We start from the raw sequence: 26877 nt of genomic DNA on the forward strand, positions 1-26877 counted from the left end.
ATCAATGCACATGAACCTACAAATGACCAGAAAAGAAAGAAGCCACAAGAAATTGAAGACTTCTGGGAAGACATGGAAGAAGTAACCAACAACGTACCAGAAAGACATGTGAAAATTTTAATGGGAGACTTCAATGCGCAATTAGGTAAGGAGAGAAAATACAGACAAATAACAGGTCCATACTCGGCACACATTCGCACAAACAAAAATGGGGAACACCTCATAAAAACCTCAAAATTATGTCAATGCAATTTCAAAAGCCAAGACGGAAAATTACAATATGGAAACCACCCAACACAGTGTGGGAAGAATTCCAGATTGACCATGTGGCCATTTCCAAGAAAAATACGCAGTGTATATGTCAGAACGTGTAAAGGATTCTTCGAGTCTGATCATTATTTACTACAAGTTAAGATTAGGCCAATCCCAAGACAGAAAAGGACAGTGCAAAACAAAATAGTCAAACCTGATCTGGAATACTTGAAGATAAACAGGGATAAAATCGTTGAAGAAATTCATGGGCATTCAACAGACACTTGGATAGATCTTGCGAAGAAAGTTCAGAAGGCAATGCGCTGGGGACAACCTCCTAGAAAATGAAAACATAGATGGTGGAACATAATTTGTGATTAAGCCACTGAGAGAAGAAAACAAGCACAAGAGAAGTTCACCAGTAAGAGAACATAAGAAACCTGGAAGGAATTTCACTTCGTTCAGAAACAATCATCGAAGGAACTCGGAAGAGAAAAATGAACATACGACAATAACAGGCTAAAAGAAATTGAGGAAGATTTCAAGAGAAATAACACAAGAAATTTTTACAGAACTTTCAAAGAAAATATTAAGGGCTATCAACCTCCTAGCCTCTGCTTCCGAAGAACAGATGGATCTCTGGAAACAAACACGAAAGAAAACTGTAAAATTCTCAAACATTACTTTGATAAACTTCTTAATTGCAAGAAACCCACAGAAAAACTATCATTCCAAAAAACTACATCCAAATCCAATTCTAATCCACCCACAATAGAAGATATAGAGGAAATCATAAAACGAATGAAAAATAACAGAGCAGCAGGAGAAGATGGTATAATCGCCAAGATCTGGAAGCTCCAAGATGAAAACATCACCAAAAAAATCCATAAGATTATCACAGAAATTTGGGTCACAGAGAAAGTACCAGAGGAATGGAAATGTGCATTAATGCATCCATTACAAAAAAAGGGTGATAAGAAAGATCCAAATGATTACAGAGGTATTTTGCTAGTACCAGTTGCGTACAAAATTTTCTCTAAGGTGCTATTAAACAGCCTAGAACCACAAGCAGATCCACAAATAGGGGAATACCAGGCAGGCTTCAGAAAATGGAGATCATACATCGAACAGATCTGGAACTTGAGAACACTTTTGAAAGTCAGACAAACGAGAAACACTGTAGTTACCTTTGTGGACTTTACAAAAGCATACGACTCCATAGACAGACATACTGGAAGAATATGGTATTGACAGAAAAACCAGAGCACTTATACAACAGACGCTTACAGACACCACCTCCAAGATCAAGTTCATGGGAGAAATTTCGGAACCCTCCCAGATACACACAGGTGTCCGACAAGGAGACGGGCGCACACCAATCTTGTTCAACATGGTATTGGACAAAAGTATCAAGCTGTGGGAGGAACAAGTTAAAGGAATACAGCTGGGAAGAACATGCGAAACAAAAACAATCATAAAATGTCTGGCATTTGCAGATGACATAGCCATATTCAGCAATAACACACAGGAGGCCAGGAGGCGAAGGAAGTACTGGAACGCTTGCGAGAAACAGCTGCCAAACAGGTCTACAGATATCTTACGAGAAGACCCAATACATGGAACAACAGAACAACAATGTGCACACCATGCATACTGTATATGGATATGTAAAAAGAGTCGAAAAATTTAAATATTTAGGGGAATACATACAAATAGGAGGATCAAACAAGGCGTCTACCATAGAATGAATAGAAAAACTCCAGAAAGCATACAAACTCACATGGTCACATTATAATAAGGAAAGCTTATCAAGACAAGCCAGACTTAGACACAACAAAACAGTCTTATTACCAGAAGCATTGTATGCATCAGAAACAACCACAATTGGAGCATCAGGTATCATACAGACAGAAAAAATAGAACGTAAAATTCTGAGGAAAATATTTGGACCAATACAGAGAGATGACATATGGATGAAACAATCTACCGAAGAGCTGTACCAGAACATTGACAGATTCATAGACACGATCAGGAAATGCAGACTAACTTTCTATGGGCACATATAGAGAATGGACAAAAACAGACTTACAAAGAAAATCTTTGATGTAGTAAACAGTTCAAGCAAGAAAACAAATTGGTATCATGAAACAGAGGAAGACTCAAGGCAGGTGGGGGTCAACAGGCAAATGATAGGAGACAGAAAAGAATTCAGAAACAAAATTAAGAATACAAAATTTATAGTAAATGAGAAGAAGACAGGAACATTGTGGACAGAACAAAGGAAACAGGAGCACAGCCAAAGGATGGAGAGATTTTAGGAAGAGAAGAGGAAGAAGGGAAAGAAGTGAAAATTGTGTCATCATGAGATATTTGAGTTCAAACACTGTCCATAAGGGCAAAAATTATATGAAGTGATGATGATGATGATGATGATGATGATGTTATAGGAACATTCTTGGCCCAATTAAAGACAGAGATGAATATAGATGTCGGCATAACCATGAGCTGTATGCTCATGTCCAGAAAGTCTCTGATGTCATGAGGAGAAGGAGAATTGCATTTTATGGTCACTTGCCAAGAATAAAACCCACAAGATTATTGAACCAGATCTTCACCTATTTTAAAGATAAAAAGACCCAGCCAACTTGGTTCAAGGAGGTGAAAAAGTACCTACAGGAGATGGGAATCACTTATACAGACGTACAAGAACACAACCCACTCAGGAGGAAATTAAAAGACCAGCAGAGTTTTCAAGAAAGACCAAAGGTGAAGAAGGGAAAGACGTGGACGGAGGAAAGAAAAGAGCAAAACCGGCAATGAATAAAGGAACACTGGGCAAAGATCAAAGCCCAGAGAAGACAGCTGAAATAACGTGGTCCTCAGTAGGCTGATATGAACAAAGAGTAAAATAATAACAATAATATATAATCCTTTATGTCGGAAACTGACCATCAACGGATTTGCCTAAGACACACTATTGTACGATTTTTATATCTTGGAATATAAATGGTTCCTTAAAAGAAGTACGGGCCCACACACAGCAGCCTTGGGAATCGTGGCTAGGTAGCTTACCTTGAGGGCAAACCTCTTCCACAACTCGGCCATCATCTCTGGTATGGTACCTCTTGCACCCAGTAGCAATCCGTAAATGGTGATGGAGTTCACATGATATTTCTCCTTAATGTAATTGGATACCGGAACGTAGATTGCCTGCTTCTCAGAGTGCACATTGTGCGGCTGTTGTTCACCTGATTCTAGACGTACTGTTGGGTCCAACATCACAGAACTATCTCTCAGTTTATCCATGGCTAGAATATCTACTCTTCTCGTGCTACCATTTTCAGCTAAGCAGTTCACATCTTCATATACTTCACACCCGTTATCGCGAAAGGCTTTTGCAATAAGGCTGCAAATTGTGTGGTGATGATGATGATGATGATGATGATGATGATGATGATGGGATAATAATGATAATGAGGTGAAGAAGGACCTGGAAGAAATGAGGATACAAGGAATGGAAATCAGCAACAGCAATGTTTACACGTCAAGAATCAAGACCACCAAGAGTTTTCAAGGAAAAGTTAGATCCTGTACCCAAGTACTGTGGACAGAAGAGAGAAGGAGATTGAAGAGTGAAAGGATGAAGGAGTACTGGACAAGGATTAAAGCCCAGAAACAGATAAAGCTGAATTTGAATTAATGTGCTCCATAGTTGACCAAAACGAAAGAATAATAATAGTGTTATTGAATTTATGTCGCACTACCTACTTTAACGGTTTTTGGAGATGCCGAGGTCATGGAAGTTTGTCCCACAGGGTGTTCTTTTACATACCAGTAAATCTACTGACACGAGACTGCACTTTTCAATGATGCACTTACTTTTTTGTGGCCATCACGCAATCTTTACGATCATGCTCTCGTGGTCTGCAATGATGCTGTTTCTTACATATGTAAAGGCACGGGAGGTCTTGCGATATTATATGGGATATTATATCCCAAGATGATACACGTCGCACCACATGGACTTCACTGAGTCGCTGAACCACTTCTTAGATGTAAAAGGCATGGGAGGTCTTGGGATTTTTATATCCCATGATAATACACGTCACATGTGTAGCACATGGACTTCATTGAGTTGCTGGACCAGTTCAGGCTTCTTTTTCTGAAGTAAACGTTTTGATCTCTACAGTGAAAAGAGTACCTGAAGATTCCACATCACAAGAATCTATTTTTTATACAGTTGGTAATGTGACTTTGACAGCAAGAAATGAGAGTAAAATTCAAGCCAGTGAGATGAAGTTCCTAAGGAGTATGGTAGGGAAGACAAGAAGAGTCAGAGTAAGACATGTTGAGGTCAGGAAAACTGAGTGATAGGATGGAGAAGAATAAATTGAGACGGTTTGAACATGTTATGCGGATGGAGGAGGGAAGGATACCAAAACAAGTATTGAAGGCTAAGATAGAAGGAAAGAGGGCAAGAGGGAAGCCCAGAGCAAGATGGATGGACTCAGTCAAGAACAGTGTAAGAAACAGAAGACTGGACTGGAATACAATTACTGAAGGGGAGTGGTGGAGGAGAAGCAAGTTTGCGTTTCAGCACCTGTTACATCATGTTGTGATTAAGTGTAATCAAGATATGTATATTTCATTGAGAAACCAGACCATTTTATTGTGGTATGGCAGGCCATGACAAATGTTTTTACATCTAGGAGCCAGCACTCAAAACCTAGGAGCCAGAATTCTTCTAGTACTTGGATCGATAACATACTGGCGTCCAGCCTTCTGAATAATAAAACATGGTAGTGATAGCAACAGGTATTGTGATCTTATAGTTTTATACACTACAACAAATGTGAAGACAGCACGGTACTCAACTAAATAAGAATCTATGCTGTCAACATACAGAAATAAATTCAACAAGTGTGTGTTCTATTTCATTTCACAATAACAGCTCTGTTAAAATAATCAATTTAATAGCAAAAGAGATTCAATTTTGATAGTAAATGAGCATCGCAGGATATTATTTGTGTCATTGACATGAGAAGTATATTTCAGTCATTTCTATGTAGGTAATATTTTCTTTACGAGAGCTTTTCTCGACACTCAAACCTTAGTACGTAATATTAATTTTTCTTCTACTGGTTATATAATGAGGCCTTGATTATTATTTAAAATGGTAATAATATTAAAATCAAAGCAGAAATTGCCCATACTTAACCAAGATCCCTGAGTTACTTAACCTCATTCTCTTCTTCAACCGAGTTCGATAAACCGTATGGAGTGTCAGAGGTTGTCTATTATTACATGCATTTCGCAAAAGTTCAGCAACACCAAAACTGGAATTAAATAAATAAAGGAGGAGATTGTACTCAGCTTGAAAAAGAAGGCGCCAAAGAAAGAATTTTAAGCGCCATGGCGACCTCACGCCTGGGATTTGTTGTGCCCTGTGGTATGGTATTTAATTTTTTGTTATTTTGGTTCTATTTAAAGTGTACCATTTATTTTTTATGATATAAGCTGCTAATTGATATCAGATTTATGTTTGTTTTTAATGTATACTTCAAAAAAAATTTATGCATATTTTGACACTTCATGCATAATTATCCAAAGCCTGGCCATCACCATCAAATTCAAGCTTCATACAGAGAGAGCTACATGTTCCCAGAAACCCATGAAGATTTTTAATGCAGTGGCATCCTGTTGCCTTATGCATTCTATGCCACTGACCAGTTAGTGGCATCCACTTTTTGGGGTGATTGCTCACCTCAATGGCAAAAGAGTTCCCTAGACCTTTACCTGCTAATTCACCCTCCAAGGAGTCATCCGGACATAATTTTGGTAGTGAAATTAAAAATCTCTTTACATCTGTGTTTCGTAAATCTGATAGCTTTGTGATGTACATATGATGGTGTGAGGAACACTACACAATTTAGAGAATTCTTTGGAATAAGTGCAATCGGTAGTGCCCTATCCCTTCTGATAATGCCTCCGAAATAAGATGCTTGCTGTTTCTTGACTGTTTGGCAACAATATTACAATAACCTCAAACGTTTACACAATCCAAGCTTAATCTAGGAAAGCTCTAAATACATCAAAATAGCATTTATTTCAAAATAATTGATATTCAAATAGGAATATGTTTATGATTTGAAAATAAAAAATTCAAAAGAGCACATCCAGAAAAGAGATTATCCTCTCAACATTGCATGATTACAGTTCCAAGCTTTTCCTAATGCATCATGTCTTTTCCAGAGGATGGTTTTTTTGTATACATTAAATTCCATTATCAGATCCACAGTATTTTTGGGGGCTATGATCCACACCATCTAGTCAATTCTAATTTTTGTATACATTCTGAGTGGGAAATTAAATAAAGTCCCCTTATAAACATGATAACATGTCTCCTTATCTTTGTAATAGCCACACTAGAATATAATGTGCAACTACATACCTGATCCTTTTCTTTGAAACGCTGTGGCCCAAACTGTATAAGACCAACATAGCATAACTGCTGCAATACTTCATAGATACTAAAGATGTACTTCCTAGTAGCCATCAAACAATTGCGAACATTCACAGGAAGATGCCTCAGTAGGAAATGTTTTCGGATGGGATGATTCAGCCAATAATCAAAATTTGGTACAACATATGTGACATTGAAGATCTTAACAAAGAGGGAGACAGGAAGTCGCAGCAAAATATCAGACATAATAGCCCAACCATCAGGCCAACCTGTAACAGAAACCATCACCAATAATACAGTCACCAGCAAGTTATGATCTCCAAACAGATTTTACATTTCCATTCTTTCATAGAATTTAAATCCTGGTGACCTTTTCTAGACACATTTTATTTCCTATTGGATAACCAAAGAGGAAGAAGAAAAAGGCGAAGATGGTGAGAGCATTTTAACAATATGTAGATAAGAAGTGTAGAACTAAACTACAACCACAGAGCTAGTTGCAAATAAAGAACTATGGAGGCATTAATCTCACAGAGGCTTACACAACGAACACTGAAAGGCATAATAGTCTGTAATAAAAATGTACGCATGGACTTATGTATGTATGTATGTATGTATGTATGTATGTATGTATGTATGTATGTATGTATGTATGTATGTATGTATGTATGTATGTATGTATGTATGTATGTATGTATGTATTGTGACCGTACTGTCACAGTGAATAATTATTTCGAATTATATACTTGGGAAAGAAGTAGGCTTGTAGCTTTCTTTATGTGGATGCTGGCAGATGCATCATATTGCACAACACTTCGCGACATAGAGGTGCCTGGAGCACCCAGTGGGTGGCTCAGAAAACCCCCGAACTGGGCGCGTGTCATGGAAGAAGGAGAAGAACATCACTGTTTTGCTGACTCCATCTTGAAAAACAAATGCCAATGTACAGCGATGCCAAAACGATGGGGTGATTTCAGAGGTGTTTTCGGCTCAATAAAGGCTAGTTTAACCAGAAAGCACCCGTCAGAGCAATGGGAAGAATATTGGATGAATGGTAAAATTGGGAACCAAGGTAGAAGAATGTCACCCATGAAAATGCGTCTAAATAAACTTACGTAACTGGCTTGGCATCCCCAAGGTTACTGTGAAGCCAGATGCTAATGGGGATTCCCCATCCCACTCCGATTTTATAGGAATTAATTACTACGAAAATGCTGATCGTCCTGCGCTCCGCATAGCATCGCGTACTTGCAACTATAGAGTCACACAATCTGGCGCGTAGTTGATTTTCATAGACCTGTTGGTTCAGAAGATGTCAAATTAGAGGGGGGATGATGTCCGTGAAAACACCCCCACTCCAGTGTAGCCTATAAGTCTTTGCACTTCCAAGGAGGAGAGTTAGTCGACGAGGAGCTTCAGAGGCAGAACGATGGTCGGTTCGCGAGCGGTAATTGCCTCTGCTTTGTGTGAGAAAGTGATCGGAAACAAGAGTGAAGTCTAAACAGTTTCTTGTGTTCATTGATGTTAGGAAAGGTAACTGCATGACGATATGTGCGCGAACTAACGACCGTGAAGCAGACTCCAAATACGTGGAACTAAGATGTAGGTTGTAACTGTGTCAATTGAGTACGCCGTGGAGAATCAAACTCCGGACAGAGAATGCTCATTTGAGAATAATTTCTGTAGCAGTGAGGGAGATCAATTTCAAGGAGATAATTCTGGTATTTGAGAAACTCTGTTTCAAAAGAAAAGTAGTAGACGTAGGAGGAAGTACTGTAAAAATCTGCGTTAAATTAAGAACAGAATTCAGGATAAAATTATTACAATAAATAACGGGGAGTGATAAGTGTTCAGGATCTAATGAACTGGACAGGATATCAGGAGAAAGACTGTTGATGTACGTCACGGCAATCCAAGGTGATAGACTTAGCAGTGAGAAGATCGCGAATATCCGTCTTACCTTAAATGAAGTAGACTAGCTGAGTTCTCCATCAAAATTATCAACACGTAACTTACATTGGTCACAGAACGAAGGAGGAGGAGAAGTTTGACGGTGTCGGGTGAATAAGAAGTGTGCAACGTTGTGTAAGTATATTTTCACTGATTTGTTTACCAAGAAGATGGATTATTCAAGCAACGGCATGGAACATCTAGAACTCAGGACCCCACGAGCCAGCGATATGGAGTAATCACCATTGGCAGGCCCCGGACGACCGGACGGGCCGAGATGCACCAAACTGTTGAGTACTGAACTATGTTTCTTCCAATGCTAGTATTTCCCCTTGTAAATAGGATTAATATAAGGATAGGGTTAATGATAATGTAAATTGATAGGTTAAATTTCTCGGAGTGGTCGAAAGACCCCTTGTTTAGTTTGATTAATTTGAGTAAATATGGGAAGGGAGTGAATCAGAAAAGATGTATAGATTTTGGGACCCCTTTTAGTGGTTGCCTGTGCATGCTGTAGTATTTGGGTTTTTATGGGTGCTGTGAAGGAAATGAGGGGGAGAATGAGTAGAAATTTTGCAGGTTAATGTCAGAGGCCTCATCGTAGTGACTGTATAAGATGAGGAAGTGTTATGTTGATGGTAGGATCCTCAACAAATGCCTGAAAATATAAGTATAAGCCTGCGATAGCTACAGCACTCACTTTTAAAGATATCTAACAGTTGGCTTGGTTGCATGTTAGGATAAGATTTGAGCTGTATCTGGAAGATGTGCGAAGAAGGCTGTGCAGAGGTTCGAATATCAGTCCCCCACACGCACTAGTGAGACTACATGTAGAAATGTCTGGTTAGTGTTTTGGCAAGATTTAATAATTTTTTTTTTTTTTTTTTTTTTTTTTTCGTAATGTATTTGATCGGTGATTTTAGACCAATATATTTGTGCATCAGGTTAGTGTATGACAGGTACACGATCTCGCCTTAGTGGGCAGAAAACAGGGAACATTGTGCTTGGGGGGTCGGCTAACGGAACTGTGGTAAATGTGACGGGAAAAAGAATGTGCGATTGAACCCCAGACCTCTGGAGATATGATGGAAATTGATGTGATTTAACGGCTTCATTTGAGAAATAATTCTCGGATATTGAAAGTGTATGAGCTGGCTTGAGCAATGAATAGGCTGCGCCAGTTTCAATTGTGTGAAATTTTATAGACACCTTGGCCTAGAGGAAGTGGGTTGAATGGTGTATTTAGCCTCCTGACAGTGGAGCAAGTCGAAGCCATGATTTACAACCTAGAGGGGAAGGAACCTTTAGGGGGTGACCAGACGAGGGCGCCGCACAAGCGAAGAAGTTTGTCGTTCGAACAGTATGCTTTCTTTTGAGAATAAAAGACAAGAGAGTTCTGTAATTACCACACACGCCTCAAGCCATGACCCAAGGCAGTGTATGATTTTTTTTTATGACAGTATTTTACCTGATGAGGGTAATTAAGATTGATTGCAGCATCCTTGATGGAGACGACCAGAGTCTCAGGTTCGAACCTCGATAGCACAGAAGGGACCAGCAGCTCGCACAGATAACGGATTCTCCAAGATAAAATACAGCCATTTATGTTCTGTGTATGTGTATGATATATGTTTATTTTCCAGGGTTTATTCATGTTTGATGTTGAATACTGTTCTGCGTGAATTTAGACTTCGTGAAAATTCATTGACAGTTGTTGTAAGTGACGAGTTTCATTGTCAAGCCTGTATTTACTTTTATTCTAATTTGGGAGACGTGTAACCATATTTTTCAGTTTCATGATTTAAGTAATGGGTTTTATGGTATTGTCGGAGCATTTGATTATTTTCTCCAATCTTATTTTATTCATTTATAGATATTCGGTGGTGGTAAACATAAGATAGGCGACCACTCTGAGACATAAGTTTTTCTAGTGTAAATAAATTTAACTAGGTGATGTGGGATTCGGTCCCAGGGAATACTTGCATTTGGAGGAAAATACCTCGTAACTGTAAATATGTAAAGGGTAATATGTTTGTTTTTCTGTAACACTGAACAGTTTTTAAGGTTCAACAGTTGATAGATAACAAAAACGAGAGGTAAAAAAATGTAATGTGTTAACAAGACTTGTCATCCTCTCGGGGATTTTTTCTGTGTTATAGCGAAGTAGGTAACCATCAGGTTATTAGCCAAGATGGAAATATGAAAGGATTTCTTGTATCCGGAATGTAATCAGCATACTGTTGTCACCCACATAAATATTCCTTTGGAATGTGGATGGAGGTAGCTGATGGATTGTAATACAGATTTTACTGTTGCTAAATAAATGTATTATTGTGTAAAATTTGTGTCAACATGTCAAGATTGTAATCGATTTGTATAGATTTCAACGAGCACCTCAGTAAATTTGTAGGAAATGATTTGTGCCTATCAATGTCGAACGTTAGCGTCCACAACCTCTTCCGTTCACTGTATGCCTTCAAGGTAGTTATAAGTTTAATTTTTTTTATAGCCGCGAACGGTCTGCGACTCTGAGTGGCCGGGGTTCAGATCTTAGGAACGGGAGAATAGCAATGACCTTGCTGTGCCGAAAGGGCGTTGACCCCTCATGTGAGTGGATTAATTATACAATCCCAATGAGAGGGAATCGTCACAGGCCGAAAAGGTCCCATGACCATTGCCTTCCATGAAGCATGGTCCCATGTGAATGACCCGACAGGGTTACTTTTTGTTGCCACATGGTACCATGAGCTATGGGGGATGGTGGGAAAAGTCCCAGTATGTATGTATGAATGTATGTATGTATGTATGTATGTATTGTCCCCTTCTTGCCGGGCAGCTCAGCCAGTGAGAGAGAGACTCAGAAGTAGACCGTTCACTTACTGGCTGTGCAGAAAATTTTAAGGGCAGGCATAGCTTAAGGACTAGCGACAAATGAAAGGAACATTAAACATGGGTTTTAACATTTATTAAAAACTAAGCACTCTCCACAATAAGAAAATTTATAACAAAATCTTGAAATTTCAAAAGAGTTTTTCTCGGCCAGTTTCCGAACTACTCGGGAATTCGGCCCCAGAAAATACGACTCTGTAAATATACGAATAAAAATTAGCCTACTTGATTTTATAAAATAATCAAATTAATTTCTGAGAAAGCCTTTCTCAATTTCACAAAAATGGTTTTTAAATTAAATAATTACTTCGGCCATTTATTTGCCATTAATAACTGAATTATTATCTCCTCATTTTAATTGAAAAATTCAAATAAAATTTTTAGTCGGTGAAATCATCTTCCGATCAACTTTCTTAAATTATAAATTAATAAAGTGAAACATTTCTACAATTATTCTTAAAGTTTTCCTCAGTAATTATCATAAATTGACGCAGCATCATTCACAACGTTCTCTTCGTTTACTTTAATTTTTACAACATGTAAGGTTAAAAATTCTTAGTCGGTGAATTCGATCCACAGACATGGTCCTTGCTTATTCATTTTTCTTTAAAGCATATGACCCTAATATATCTTAATTTTCAATAAAATTCACTAAAGGTTCATAAATGAGTAAAATATGCTCATCCCAAAATGACACAAAATTGGACAAAATACGCGCACAACGAACAAGAGATCACGACAAATAATCACCATGAAAAATATCATAATCACAAAATATCAACAAATCATTCATTCCACACTCACACTCGGGTACACGGTAACATTAAGAAATATTTTTAGCGAATTCTAGCCCTTGATTTTTATTTTTAATTTTTAGTCAAAGTCAGGGGAAAATTTTAGAGGACGGTATCGGCTAATGAATACCATTGCGATAAACTGAGAGGTGATAGTATCAGGATTATCACTTCAACAATGAAACTGAATTCACAACGATGTTCCAGGGAATGTTAGAGATAAAAATCATCAATAAAATTATTTTTCAAAAATGCCTAATACGCAGGTCAAATAAATAAACGCGTCTGCGGTCAATGAGTTACGCCACTATTATTATTCTCCTAATATATTATGGCTCTCGATTAACACGTGCTCTACTCGAAGAACTTATGTCCAACGACATATTCTCTTCCTAAGTGACTCAATTAATGGATTCACAAAAATAATCACAAATCTCTAATCCATTTCCAAGTCCAAAATTATAACAATAACACAGTAAATGTAAAAAGTGATCTGTCAAGACACAGCCGTATTCCAGGCCCACATTTTCTCAATCTGAGCACACATTAATGCCATAAAAGTCCAAACAATAATTAAACTCATGACCTTATCCCACATTTTAAACCGTAATGATATTCAATTATTATTATTATTATTATTATTACAGTCAAACGGGGCGATTACGAACACAGAGGTGGTTTCGGACAATATGGTAGATTTGCCGTATTTTGTCGCAGAGCAACGAGCCACCGGTGCTTTGCATTTCCGCGGGCGTTTTAGTTGGACCTTGAGGTTGTTTCCCGCGTTCTGTGCTTTTTATTACGAACCGACTTCATACTTTGGAAAATTTTCCGTGTGCAATGGCACTGTTGAAGGTTCATGCTTTATCATTAAGTGGGTACTTTCGATTGTCGCGGTCGGAAGGAATATATTATAACTATGGTTCTTTTTTTTTTTGCTAGGGGCTTTACGTCGCACCGACACAGATAGGTCTTATGGCGACGATGGGATAGGAAAGGCCTAGGAGTTGGAAGGAAGCGGCCGTGGCCTTAATTAAGGTACAGCCCCAGCATTTGCCTGGTGTGAAAATGGGAAACCACGGAAAACCATTTTCAGGGCTGCCGATAGTGGGATTCGAACCTACTATCTCCCGGATGCAAGCTCACAGCCGCGCGCCTCTACACGCACGGCCAACTCGCCCGGTAACTATGGTTCTTAGAGAGATAAACTGACTAAAGTGTTTATTAACGATTGCTGTGGAATTTTGGTGTGATTTTGTGAAAAATAATGTTTTACGCACACTTTACTGAAAATTGAAAGCAGTCTGGGTGATTTCGGACAGTGAATAGAAATTCTCAAAGGTAGAAAGAAGCTGCTTCGATGGGTAATTACAAACCACAATTATTAGAAAAAGCTGTACGTGATATTAAAAGTGGCAAGTTGTCTTGTAGGAAAACACTTGATTTCTATGGTATGACTTGGTCCACCCTACAAAGTGCGGAATGTACAACCAAAAAATGGAAAGACAACCAATGCTAAATGAGGAAGAAGGAAATGCTCAAGGGGGCTTGTCACCCTCCGGCCATGCTCCAACCCAACACAACCTGCTACTTCCCGCCGCCGCAAATAAAATGTTCTTCCTGGGAAGTCGATATTTGGCCGTGAGTTCCGCCGAGATGAAAGCCGTTCAGAAACAAGTGATGGCACTGACAGCAGTGAAAATGAATGCGATGAAGCACACAATGAATGTAATGACGTTCTGGTGTTGCAAGAATAGACTTTCCTTGTTGCAGATTATAAATACAAGTTAAAGAACAAAGAGCATACAGGCAGTATTTTGGCCTGGCCTGAAATATTTGTTCAAGGGATGTGGATGTCAAATACTTGCGCCCATATAAAAACAGCAGAAAAGTGTTTGTGTTCCCTAACATCCCTGTTGAGGATACAATAGTTAAAGTACAAATTTCGAAAATACTTCCAGTCCAAGTTGAGAAGAGAGGAATGTTTATTAAAAAAACGTATTTTAGATTTATAGGCCATGGCATCTACATGTTCATTGTATCAACATTTTTTGCTCTGATATTTGTATCATTTGTAAAAAAATTATTAAGATTTCTCAGTAGGATCTCTGTACAGTTTATAACTATTAATATTTCAATTTAGACTGGAAAACTTTACATTTACCATGTCAGAAAAGAAAAGATCGAGCAGTAACACATTGCATTTATCATTACAGTGATTTTAACCAGCTAGTCATATTTTTGACACCCTCAGAACTCTTTAAATATCACAAAACTACAGCAAAAAGAACGAAGAATTGAAATAAAGGACTATTTTTGTCCGAAATCACCTAATACGCTTTGAAACTTCGGACAGCAGTTTAAACTGCATGTGCGTCCGGAATCACCCCGAAGTACAGGGTGAATTCGGACACTACTTTATATTTTCTCACGAAAACTGCGTTGGCGTATATTTTTCGTTTGTAGGGTAGTGCATTAATTGGATATATCCCTCATTATTAAGATGATAAACAATACATTTTAAGATTCCCTTCGTGAATTAAGACGAAAATAACCTCAAAACCGTCCGAAATCACCCCGTTTGACGGTATTATTATTATTATTATTATTATTATCCGCGCGTGGTCATATTCACGTAGACTGAAGTACAATAAATTTTACAGTTGATTCTAACATATTTTAAGTTCCATAAAAGATTGCAAAATCATCAAGGAAAATCCTAACGTAGTGAAATGTCAAAATTAAATTCTTTTCAAGGTCCACCTATTCAATACAATGACGTTTTATTGTGATTCAATCACATGTCAAATAGTCAAATGGTACCAGTTTCGGCATCTATGTGCCATCATCAGCCTTGGGTACAAATTAAAACAAGATATACATTCCTAAAACATCTAAAACACATTTTAACACATTATAAAATAACATACAATTAATGTGGTGATACATGAAATACGATAAAATTATGATACAATTGGTATGATATAAAATTCTTAAAATTCCGGCTGTTCGTTACATAATTCAGTCTGTGTGCATCCGGGTGAATTTTTACAGTTGTATGCTGTCTATGTGAATGACATTTGTTCCTTTAGATATTAGGTGGTTCCAGGGAAGTTTACTTTGATCATATAAGATCGCGATGTATTTAGAGATGACTTCCCACTTCAATTTGAACCTGAAGAAGAAATTAGCTAAGTTAGATGTTGGAAGCAATGTATGGAAGTTACTGGAAACATTAGAATCGTTAAATGATGATTGACTCACCTTGAGCAGCATGTGAACGTGTTGTTACACAGACGGAGCCGGACGAAGTGTGTGAGCAACGGTAAAGGAGGCTAGGGGAAGGGGAGGGGAAGGAAGGAGGCGGAGCGCTTGCGGGGGAATGGAACTAAGGCGGGGCGGAAGGATGGGGTAGTGGGGGTAATTGACGGGAGTGTGTATTCCGGATTACTTGGAAAATCGAACTGTTTTTCGATAGTTTGGTATTTTTAAGCCAATCGATTAAAAGATCAAAAAGAATATTGGGTTTCTCGTAAATCTCATTTAAATTATAATTGGGGTTAAAATATTGGTCGCAGTTGATGTAACAACTTTCAATGATATTCATTGTGGGTCCCTTGTTTACTGTTTGAAGAACTTCCATATCTTGTTCAATGTCGGTAAATTTGTGATTAGTGTTGTGCATATGTACACCCATGGCGGAGAACTTATTGTGTCTCATCGCGTTGACGTGTTCCGAATATCTAATCATAAAATTGCGTCCTGTTTGACTTATGTAGGAGCTGCTGCATTCGTTGCATTTTAGTCTATATATTCCAGATTTGGAGTAGATACTGGGGGTATTGATTGATGCAGAGTTGTGTAAAATTTCGGAAGTTCTATTGTTAGTTTTGAATAAAATTCTTACGTTATGTTTTCTGAAAAGGTTGGTGATTTTGTGGACGTCATTATTATAAGTGAAGGTGGTTGAAATATGAGTTTTTTCCTTTTTCTTTTATGAGTTTAGTTTTAGGCCGGTACCTATATTTGTTTATTATTTGTTCTATAAACTGCCTGTTGTACCCATTGAACTTAGCAATTGCCCTTATGGTATTAAGTTCATTATTAAGATCTTTCTTTGCCATGGGTATGGCGAAAGCTCGATATACCATGCTATTGTATGCTGCACGTTTGTGCATTATGGGATGTATGGAATCTTTGTGTATAGTGTTAGCAGTTTGTGTAGGTTTCCTGTATATTTTGTAAGACAGGCCAGATGTATTTCTAATGATAGTTATATCTAGAAAATTGATTGCTTTATTGGTTTCTGATTCTAGTGTGAATTTAATGTATGGGTCAATATTATTCAAGTCTTGAAGAGTGGATTCCGCGTTCTTGATTGATTCATCCATAATGACGAATGTGTCGTCCACATATCTAGCCCACATGAGAATATTTGGAAAGTTGTTATTATTGATTTTTGTATGTTCTAAGTTATCTAAATAAATATTAGCCAAAATTCCTGATGAAGGTGATCCCATCGCCAGTCCATTCTGTTGATATATAATTTTGTCGAAAACAAAGAAATTATTATTGATGACCAGGTCTAGAAGCTGAATGAAATCTTGTATTTCTAGTTTGCTAAGAGAACTATATTTATTTAGATTATTTTCAATGATTTTTGGAAGTTTAGAAATTGGTATGCTCGGGTACATATTTTCTATGTCAAAGGAGTGGAGCGAGTGGTTAGGTTGTAGGTTTAATACCTTTAATTTCTCAATCAGTTCAGTAGTGTTTTTAATGGATTTGTTGGAGAGAAAGTGATAATTTTTTGTTAGAAAATTTTGAATGAATTGGGATGCTTTGTAGAGTGGACTGGGTCTGTAGTTGATAATGGGTCGGATAGGAATATTAGGTTTGTGAATTTTCGGAAGGGCTTTAACTGTAGGAAGGCCTGGATTCATGGTTATCAGTTTAGATTTTTCATGGTCTGTAAAAAGAAATGTTAAGTTCTTTAAAGTTTGCTTTAGTTGCCTCTGGATTTTTGGGGTAGGATCTTTCTTGATTATTTTAAATGTGTTGTTGTTGAAAAATTCTTTAGTTTTGGATACATAATCAGTTTTTATTCATTAAGACAGTAGCTTTACCTTTATCTGCCTTTGTAATTATTAAGTCATTATGTTTTATTTTACTTTTAAGTTCTCTGATTTGCTTGTGTTCAGAGGTAAATTTGTCGTCACAAACTACCTTCCACCAAAGAAAAAAGGAATGAAAATTCTAACTACTGAAACTATGAGAAGTTACTGCAATGAATAAATAAGGACTACGTCTATACAGTAGAACCTCGATAATTCGAAATCGGTTAATTCAAAATCCCGCCTAATTCGAAGAAGCTCTCGTTCCCGGAAACATGAGATACAGTTTTGCATGTTATTTCAATTGTTTAATTCGAAATACGGATAATTCGTAATTCGAAGTACAATGTTGGCCCCATTACCGAAATGCAGACTTTTAATTCGAAACTGCCTTTACATTTTAAAACAATAGTATGTTACAGAGTAATTTCAACTTGAAATTTATCCGCTCCGCGTCATAATAGATCCTACCCAAAAAATCCAGAGGCAACTAAAGCAAACTTTAAAGAACTTAACATTTCTTTTTACAGACCATGAAAAATCTAAACTGATAACCATGAATCCAGGCCTTCCTACAGTTAAAGCCCTTCCGAAAATTCACAAACCTAATATTCCTATCCGACCCATTATCAACTACAGACCCAGTCCACTCTACAAAGCATCCCAATTCATTCAAAATTTTCTAACAAAAAATTATCACTTTCTCTCCAACAAATCCATTAAAAACACTACTGAACTGATTGAGAAATTAAAGGTATTAAACCTACAACCTAACCACTCCCTCCACTCCTTTGACATAGAAAATATGTACCCGAGCATACCAATTTCTAAACTTCCAAAAATCATTGAAAATAATCTAAATAAATATAGTTCTCTTAGCAAACTAGAAATACAAGATTTCATTCAGCTTCTAGACCTGGTCATCAATAATAATTTCTTTGTTTTCGACAAAATTATATATCAACAGAATGGACTGGCGATGGGATCACCTTCATCAGGAATTTTGGCTAATATTTATTTAGATAACTTAGAACATACAAAAATCAATAATAACAACTTTCCAAATATTCTCATGTGGGCTAGATATGTGGACGACACATTCGTCATTATGGATGAATCAATCAAGAACGCGGAATCCACTCTTCAAGACTTGAATAATATTGACCCATACATTAAATTCACACTAGAATCAGAAACCAATAAAGCAATCAATTTTCTAGATATAACTATCATTAGAAATACATCTGGCCTGTCTTACAAAATATACAGGAAACCTACACAAACTGCTAACACTATACACAAAGATTCCATACATCCCATAATGCACAAACGTGCAGCATACAATAGCATGGTATATCGAGCTTTCGCCATACCCATGGCAAAGAAAGATCTTAATAATGAACTTAATACCATAAGGGCAATTGCTAAGTTCAATGGGTACAACAGGCAGTTTATAGAACAAATAATAAACAAATATAGGTACCGGCCTAAAACTAAACTCATAAAAGAAAAAGAAAAAACTCATATTTCAACCACCTTCACTTATAATAATGACGTCCACAAAATCACCAACCTTTTCAGAAAACATAACGTAAGAATTTTATTCAAAACTAACAATAGAACTTCCGAAATTTTACACAACTCTGCATCAATCAATACCCCCAGTATCTACTCCAAATCTGGAATATATAGACTAAAATGCAACGAATTCAGCAGCTCCTACATAGGTCAAACAGGACGCAATTTTATGATTAGATATTCGGAACACGTCAACGCGATGAGACACAATAAGTTCTCCGCCATGGGTGTACATATGCACGACACTAATCACAAATTTACCGACATTGAACAAGATATGGAAGTTCTTCAAACAGTAAACAAGGGACCCACAATGAATATCATTGAAAGTTGTTACATCAACTGCGACCAATATTTTAACCCCAATTATAATTTAAATGAGATTTACGAGAAACCCAATATTCTTTTTGATCTTTTAATCGATTGGCTTAAAAATACCAAACTATCGAAAAACAGTTCGATTTTCCAAGTAATCCGGAATACACACTCCCGTCAATTACCCCCACTACCCCATCCTTCCGCCCCGCCTTAGTTCCATTCCCCCGCAAGCGCTCCGCCTCCTTCCTTCCCCTCCCCTTCCCCTAGCCTCCTTTACCGTTGCTCACACACTTCGTCCGGCTCCGTCTGTGTAACAACACGTTCACATGCTGCTCAAGGTGAGTCAATCATCATTTAACGATTCTAATGTTTCCAGTAACTTCCATACATTGCTTCCAACATCTAACTTAGCTAATTTCTTCTTCAGGTTCAAATTGAAGTGGGAAGTCATCTCTAAATACATCGCGATCTTATATGATCAAAGTAAACTTCCCTGGAACCACCTAATATCTAAAGGAACAAATGTCATTCACATAGACAGCATACAACTGTAAAAATTCACCCGGATGCACACAGACTGAATTATGTAACGAACAGCCGGAATTTTAAGAATTTTATATCATACCAATTGTATCATAATTTTATCGTATTTCATGTATCACCACATTAATTGTATGTTATTTTATAATGTGTTAAAATGTGTTTTAGATGTTTTAGGAATGTATATCTTGTTTTAATTTGTACCCAAGGCTGATGATGGCACATAGATGCCGAAACTGGTACCATTTGACTATTTGACATGTGATTGAATCACAATAAAACGTCATTGTATTGAATAGGTGGACCTTGAAAAGAATTTAATTTTGTTGTAATCCCACTTCAATACGGAACCAATGAAATTCATAACTATAAGTAGTGAAATGTGTCGATCTTCTGTCCCGTATGACTCCAAATTAATTTCAAATTAATTAATAAATCAAATTATTATTATCGGAGGGGTCAATTAATTTTATCACACTCCTATGCTGAATCGGGACAGTCAGAACAAGCCTCAAAGACATTCACACCAATCTGACTAACTAATAGAGCCCAAGTACACATTCACATTCAATCACAAACTACCTTCCACCAAAGAAAAAAGGAATGAAAATTCTAACTACTGAAACTATGAGAAGTTACTGCAATGAATAAATAAGGACTACGTCTATACAGTAGAACCTCGATAATTCGAAATCGGTTAATTCAAAATCCCGCCTAATTCGAAGAAGCTCTCGTTCCCGGAAACATGAGATACAGTTTTGCATGTTATTTCAATTGTTTAATTCGAAATACGGATAATTCGTAATTCGAAGTACAATGTTGGCCCCATTACCGAAATGCAGACTTTTAATTCGAAACTGCCTTTACATTTTAAAACAATAGTATGTTACAGAGTAATTTCAACTTGAAATTTATCCGCTCCGCGTCATAATAGAACGCGCGTTCCGGAACGAGGAGGGGTAGCTTTCCGCACTTACACTCACGTCGGTGGGTCTACAGTGCGCTTCATGATTGCTAAATTGAATGAAATCTGAATTCTTTCGTATTCAACCTTTTAAGGAACGCCGTAATATCACGCAACAGGCAGTGTGCGGAAAAACAGAATCCGCGAACACTGGCGATGCCGACAGTTGACGAAAAAACGTGGCAAATATAATAAATTCGTAGGCACCGAACAATATTGTCACTGCCGGTGAAACTGCATTGCTTTATTTTAATGCGAGCCCAAACGGTCTTAGGTCTGGTCAAATACAGTAGAGACAATACATGACACTTACGGATTTCACCTTGCTAAAATGGGAGACAATTCGACGGTGGCGCTCCTAGTGACTTGACCTGAACAAATCGCGCTAAATTCAAATATCAATGGAAATGTATATACGGAAATGGATAAATAAATTACGTCTAGAAAGACAGTGTTATTGAGATATTAACTTCGAAGTTGCTAAAGCAATTCTGGATAAATGAATGAAGAATGATTTAAAAGGTTATTATTCAAAGACTGAAATCAGACATATAAACAAGGTGTGAAATGGACTGCTGTGAAATAGCTTGATCTTTCATTTAGGCATTACTTTTTTTAGCTTTAGCATACCTACCTGAAATCTTACGGTTGGATTTGTCTTTTTTCCTCATTTAAAAACAATGTATCATCACATTAAGACACTTGTCAATAAAAATATCGGCACATTCCTTACACATTTGATGCAATGAATTAACATTTAATAGCTGGACAATTTTCCTCTTAACATAAAGCCTACTAACAGAAAGAAAATCTATAAAATCCCGGCTTTAATCTGAGAAGAGGGATAAAAGAAAGAAAAGTTTGAAAATGTTGTCGATAGTGATGCTTTGAGGAATATTTACGTAAAATTAGAGTAAAAATGTCACATACCCTTGGCTGTATAGTCGAGGATTTTTAAAGTCGCTGGCCTGGAAATGATCTGAACAGATCTTATAATTCTTATACAAGCGTAACGCCCCTTCTTTCTTGTACACTTTATCCAAATCGCTTCTGCGACATTTCAAAACCCACAGATCACACCTACAACAACACATCGGTATTGAAGGTTAACTGCTGCACTATATATAATTAAATATGCGTATTATATTTTAAGCCCGTTAAAACATGGGTCGAGCAGGTCAGAAGATTATGAAGTACTATAAAAATCTCTGTCACTGGAAGAATATATATGCATACACAATATTACTTACATGTTCTTGTCACGAGGGAACCTGAAGAACGAGCGCGCATTTTTCTCTACTTCGTTAGTACTGCAGCCAAACACAGCACATACCTTTCCCCTCATGTTGAGAGGAGATATCAAGGAATGACACACGCTACAATTTAATTATGTCAACTCACTGAAAACGCATAAATAACACCAAAAACTTCACACAAAAATACACGTACTCTTATGACAGAATCAGTACCGTTCAGGTCTATCCGCTAGAGTGAGCTCCAATAGCTGTCCCTCGATATCTCGCTCAGTGTCGTGTACTGTATTTGGTCTGGTTTTAAAGGAGAAATTGCCAGCCGGGAAATCGTACAGTGCGGGGGATGGGGGTCATAGTAGTGCGTTGCAATTGCAATGCACATGGAAGCGAGATACTTTATCCCCTCGTCATAGGAAACTTCGATAAGCCACAATGTTTTAAGAGCGTCGGGCACTTTCCATGCTAGCACAAAGCATCTATAATAAAAATGCAAACAGTAAAGAAATCCAAAAATTAATGCATTTGCACAGGGGAACCGGCATAATTTATCCTCGTCTTTGAATTGTGCGATTTTTTTCTTTCGTTGCGTGAGGTTATGTTTGTCAGTGATTTATCCAAGCGCATTATTTGAACATTGTAAATGCACCTTCCTGGATACATTTCGGAAATAGTTTTTTCCATGGCATTTGAAAGGTTTAAACTGTGAATCGGGGTGATTGCATGTATTAATGGGTCTTAGAATACTTCGTGACGCGGCAAGTGTTTACATTTCTGAAGTACGAAGGAAGTGCCATGGCGGGAAATCGTACAAGAATAGTCATAGGAAAGTTCGATTTTAAGGGCATCGGGTACTTTCTGTGTAAATACAAGGCATCTAAAATGCATACAGTATAGTAATCCAATTAATAAAGCACTTGCACATGGGAGCGAGCATAGATTTCTCCTCGTCTTTGAATCGTGCTTTTTTTTCTTTCTTTCGTTGCGTGAGGTTATGTTTACCAGTGAGATATCCGAGTGCATTATTTGAATACTGTAAATGCACCTTCTTGGATACATTTTGTAAATAGTTCTTTTTTCATGGCATTTGAAAGGTATAAACTGTGAATCAAGGTTAACTGCATGCAGTAACGGGCCTTAGAATATTTAGTAACGCCGCAAGGGTTGGTACTTCTGAATTGCAAATTGGCGGTTAATTCGAAATCACGTAATTCGAAGTCCGATTTTTGAGTCCCAACGACTTCGAATTAACAAGGTTTTACTGTATTAATTTTACAAAGATTCACAGAAATGAAATTGAAACATGGTACTCATGTGAATGTGGAATCTGGATTTCAGCGGATGACCAAGGAAATAGGTCAGGTCACCCTATCATCGAACTCCGTCCTTCTCCATGGCTGAAGATGCCTCACATGTTTAGTAAGTCATGGCAGGATGAGGACAAGCATGGAATAGTACTGTACGCGCACTTTTTAGTGATAGATTTTTGTACTCGGTGAGGAGTAAGAAGGAAGCGCTTCCGGTTCCGGTAAATACTGCCAACTGAATGGAAATGAAATCTGAATTGAATCGATAATATGATCGATCAATATGAATTTTCTAAACCTTTATTATCTTAACGCCAACAACCGTGTCACACACACAATATATAATACTATATAATATTTCCCGATGCGAATCTTGTTCCTAGCATGAATTCTATAGTTTGGCTATGCTGTGTAAACAACAACAGTACGAGTACTGTGTACGCCAGATGTCGCACAGCGATGATAAGCGATTCTTAGTTTGTGTTTCAAAAGTTGCAATACGAATCTCGAAGATAACCGAAGTCGATCGATTCAGCACTAGGGTGTAAATCTATCGCTAAAAAGTGCGCAGATAGTAGTGGACTCATTCATACAGGTGTGCCTGCATCTTGAAAATTTCACGAACTGCTGGCAGTCTTCCTCTTCCGTCTTCCTCGTGAAATGAGCTGTAACTAAGAAATCAGTCATAAATATTGCTCAGGACACACACGCGATGAGTTAGGTCAGATATGAATACCTAACTTTTAAAAATCTTCTATATTTCGTAGAGTTGAAATTTATCTGAACTGCTGAATTTTCAAAGTTCTACGGAGTAAATTTCCCCAGAAGCAGAATAAATGTCAAATTGTAGCAGTCAGGACCAGCATAAGAAGAAGAATGAGAAATCCCAGAAAACACCACTATTTAATTATCTTGAGACGAAGGTGTGTCTTTGTATCACTCGTGATTGGTCGAAATCTTGCGATCCAGCGGGTGTTACAATTTCATTGGAGAACAGTTAGACGTGCAGCGGCCTTGACTGTATTGATCGATCGGCCTTGGTAATTCCGCTGTCGTCACGTGGCACTCAGCTGGCTGTAGAAGACATGACAAAAAATCCCAGTGCACCTTTGCTCGCTGGTCTGGTCGGGAAAAACCTGTTCTAGGCTGCTCGCCTCACGGAGATACTGAAATGTTAAAATTTCCACCCTGGCTGATGAAATAATGCACTAGCCCACTGTGATATTAAAATATTCCCTTTCAATAAATTATTTACCAGATTTGAAGGGCAGAGTATGTATGTATGTATGTATGTATGTATGTACATATGCTAGCGTCAAAAAGTTTTAAACTCATACTTAATTGAGACTTTTTAGATTTCTGATCTATTTCTGGCAGCAGATATTAGTCCATTCTGATCTGTTTATCATCATCATCGATTTCTCCCATGCAAAACATATAGGGCAGCAAGCTTCCGCCAATGAGTCTGGTTTGAAGCGGTGTTCTAAATATCGTCACAACTGATGTTAACTGTTCATAGATCTTCTTTGGCACCATGCTTTGCATGGTCTGCCCAGCTTCTGCCTGCCTTCTGGTGGCTCCCATCGCATGGTGTTCTTTCAGTATTGGCTGTCTGGTAAGCGAAGAATATGGCCTACTGGACAAATTCGATGTTCTGCTACATCATCTTGTCATTTTCTGGAGCCACCTCTGTCTCCAAATGTCCTCATTGGTTTTTTGGTCATGCCAGGTGACACCCAAAATTTTGTGTAAACATCATTTTACATCTGCTTTCCACAATCTCCCAAAGTGGGGTGATTGGGGAAGCTTCAAATCCGTCATTCCTTGAAGCAAGGTGTACTCTGGTAATCTTTTTTTTTTGTTTACAATTTGGAGCAATCTATTCCAATGATTTGTGTGCTTCTCTCTCTGTTTGATAAATCAAGCATCTGATACAGACCTTTGTTTATTCAAATCAGCTCTCATTCCTCTATTTATTTTGATTTATTGATAATCATAAATGAGGTAAAAGAAGATTTGATGCAATATTTGCATTCAAACAAATTTAGGACTCAATCCATACTTTCTGCCAATTTTCTGAAACAAAAAGGAAAGAACAAAATATGCTTTCTTGCATATTTTTTGTAACTTTTATAGTTTTTAAGAAATTAATTTTTTGTCTATGTCTTTATTTCTTGTTTATGTGTGTAAGTTTTTAGAACATTGAGGAGAAAGCAAGATAGTCTGACTAGGACAGTGAAAAAGTTAAACATTTACAGAATATATTTGTAAAAGAATATACTACAATTCAAAGTTATTTATTCATATACATTTCAGGAACATAGTACATCGGGAATGTATTGACACGGTGGACCAAACACTTACTATTTTAAATAGCTTTAGACAAGTCAGTACAGGTTAACTTTATAAATTTCGCTAAATGACGATAATGAAAGAGAGTTGTACCGTGATAATGATTTATACAGTGAAAGTGAGAGTTCGAGTGAACCAACTGATGATGAAAATCAATCATGATAAAGACGACAATTGTATTCTCAATATTGTTTTGCCAACGACAGGTGGTGGAAACGGGACTTCACACTACCGTAAATTCCCCAAATTTGTAGATTCTGTTCCTATCGCTGATAAACTACAATTTACTGGGCAAATAGGTTTGAGAATATATATTCCTTTTCCTTACAATTTTACGGAACTTTCTTCATAATTTTTTTTGTTACTTTTATAGTTTTTAAGAAATTAAATTTTTTGTCTATATCTTTATTTCTTGTTTATGTGTGTAAGTTTCTAGAACATTGAGGAGAAAGCAAGGTAGTCTGACTAGGACAGTGAAAAAGTTAAACATTTACAGAATATATTTGTAAAAGAAGATACTACAATTAAAACACTCTAAACTACTTTGCTCCTCTTACCTCAGCTTACCTGTGTGCCTTCTTAGAGGAGGAATGAACATTCTCCAGTTAACATCTTTAAAATAAACTTTCGGTAAATCAGAAGCTAGCGCATCATCTATTTCTATTTCCTTACTAATGAAGTAATCAACAACTTCCTTTTGATCCATATTATCATTTCCTTGATAATCATAAATGAGGTAAAAGAGGATTTGATGCAATATTCGCATTCGAACAAATTTAGGACTCAATCCATACTTTCTGCCAATTTTCTGAAACAAAAAGGAAAGAACAAAATATGCTTTCTTGCAGTTAAAATTCACTACATTCTCAAGAAAGGGAACAAACTTCTTCAAATTTTACCTTGTCATACACTAAACTCATTTTCTTCACTTTACCAGTGATGGCCTTCAACTCTTCAGCACTTTCTTCCAATGATTCACTATCATTTTCTTGTTGTGTTTTGACAATAGTATTGATGCTTTCCTTATTCACTATAAACATTTTCATTTTGGCCTGTTCAATTCCTGATTGAATCGCTGAATGTCCTGGAAAGAAATTCATCTAAAT

General features: G+C 37.2%; 1 protein-coding gene across 1 annotated transcript in view; it reads right to left on the reverse strand.

Annotated features, from left to right (window-relative positions):
* LOC136857680 (general transcription factor 3C polypeptide 1) overlaps nucleotides 1-26877 on the reverse strand; it is a 340092-nt gene that overhangs the window by 191014 nt on the left and 122201 nt on the right. Inside the window, exons 13-15 of the mRNA XM_067136529.2 lie at nucleotides 26671-26855; nucleotides 26339-26579; nucleotides 6704-6984 (exon numbers count right to left, since the gene is read on the reverse strand). Coding sequence (XP_066992630.2) covers nucleotides 6704-6984; nucleotides 26339-26579; nucleotides 26671-26855 — 707 coding nt within the window. The remainder of the gene's footprint in view (nucleotides 1-6703; nucleotides 6985-26338; nucleotides 26580-26670; nucleotides 26856-26877) is intronic.

The sequence above is a fragment of the Anabrus simplex genome, chromosome 1 (assembly GCF_040414725.1).
Source record: "Anabrus simplex isolate iqAnaSimp1 chromosome 1, ASM4041472v1, whole genome shotgun sequence".
Lineage (NCBI taxonomy): Eukaryota > Metazoa > Arthropoda > Insecta > Orthoptera > Tettigoniidae > Anabrus > Anabrus simplex.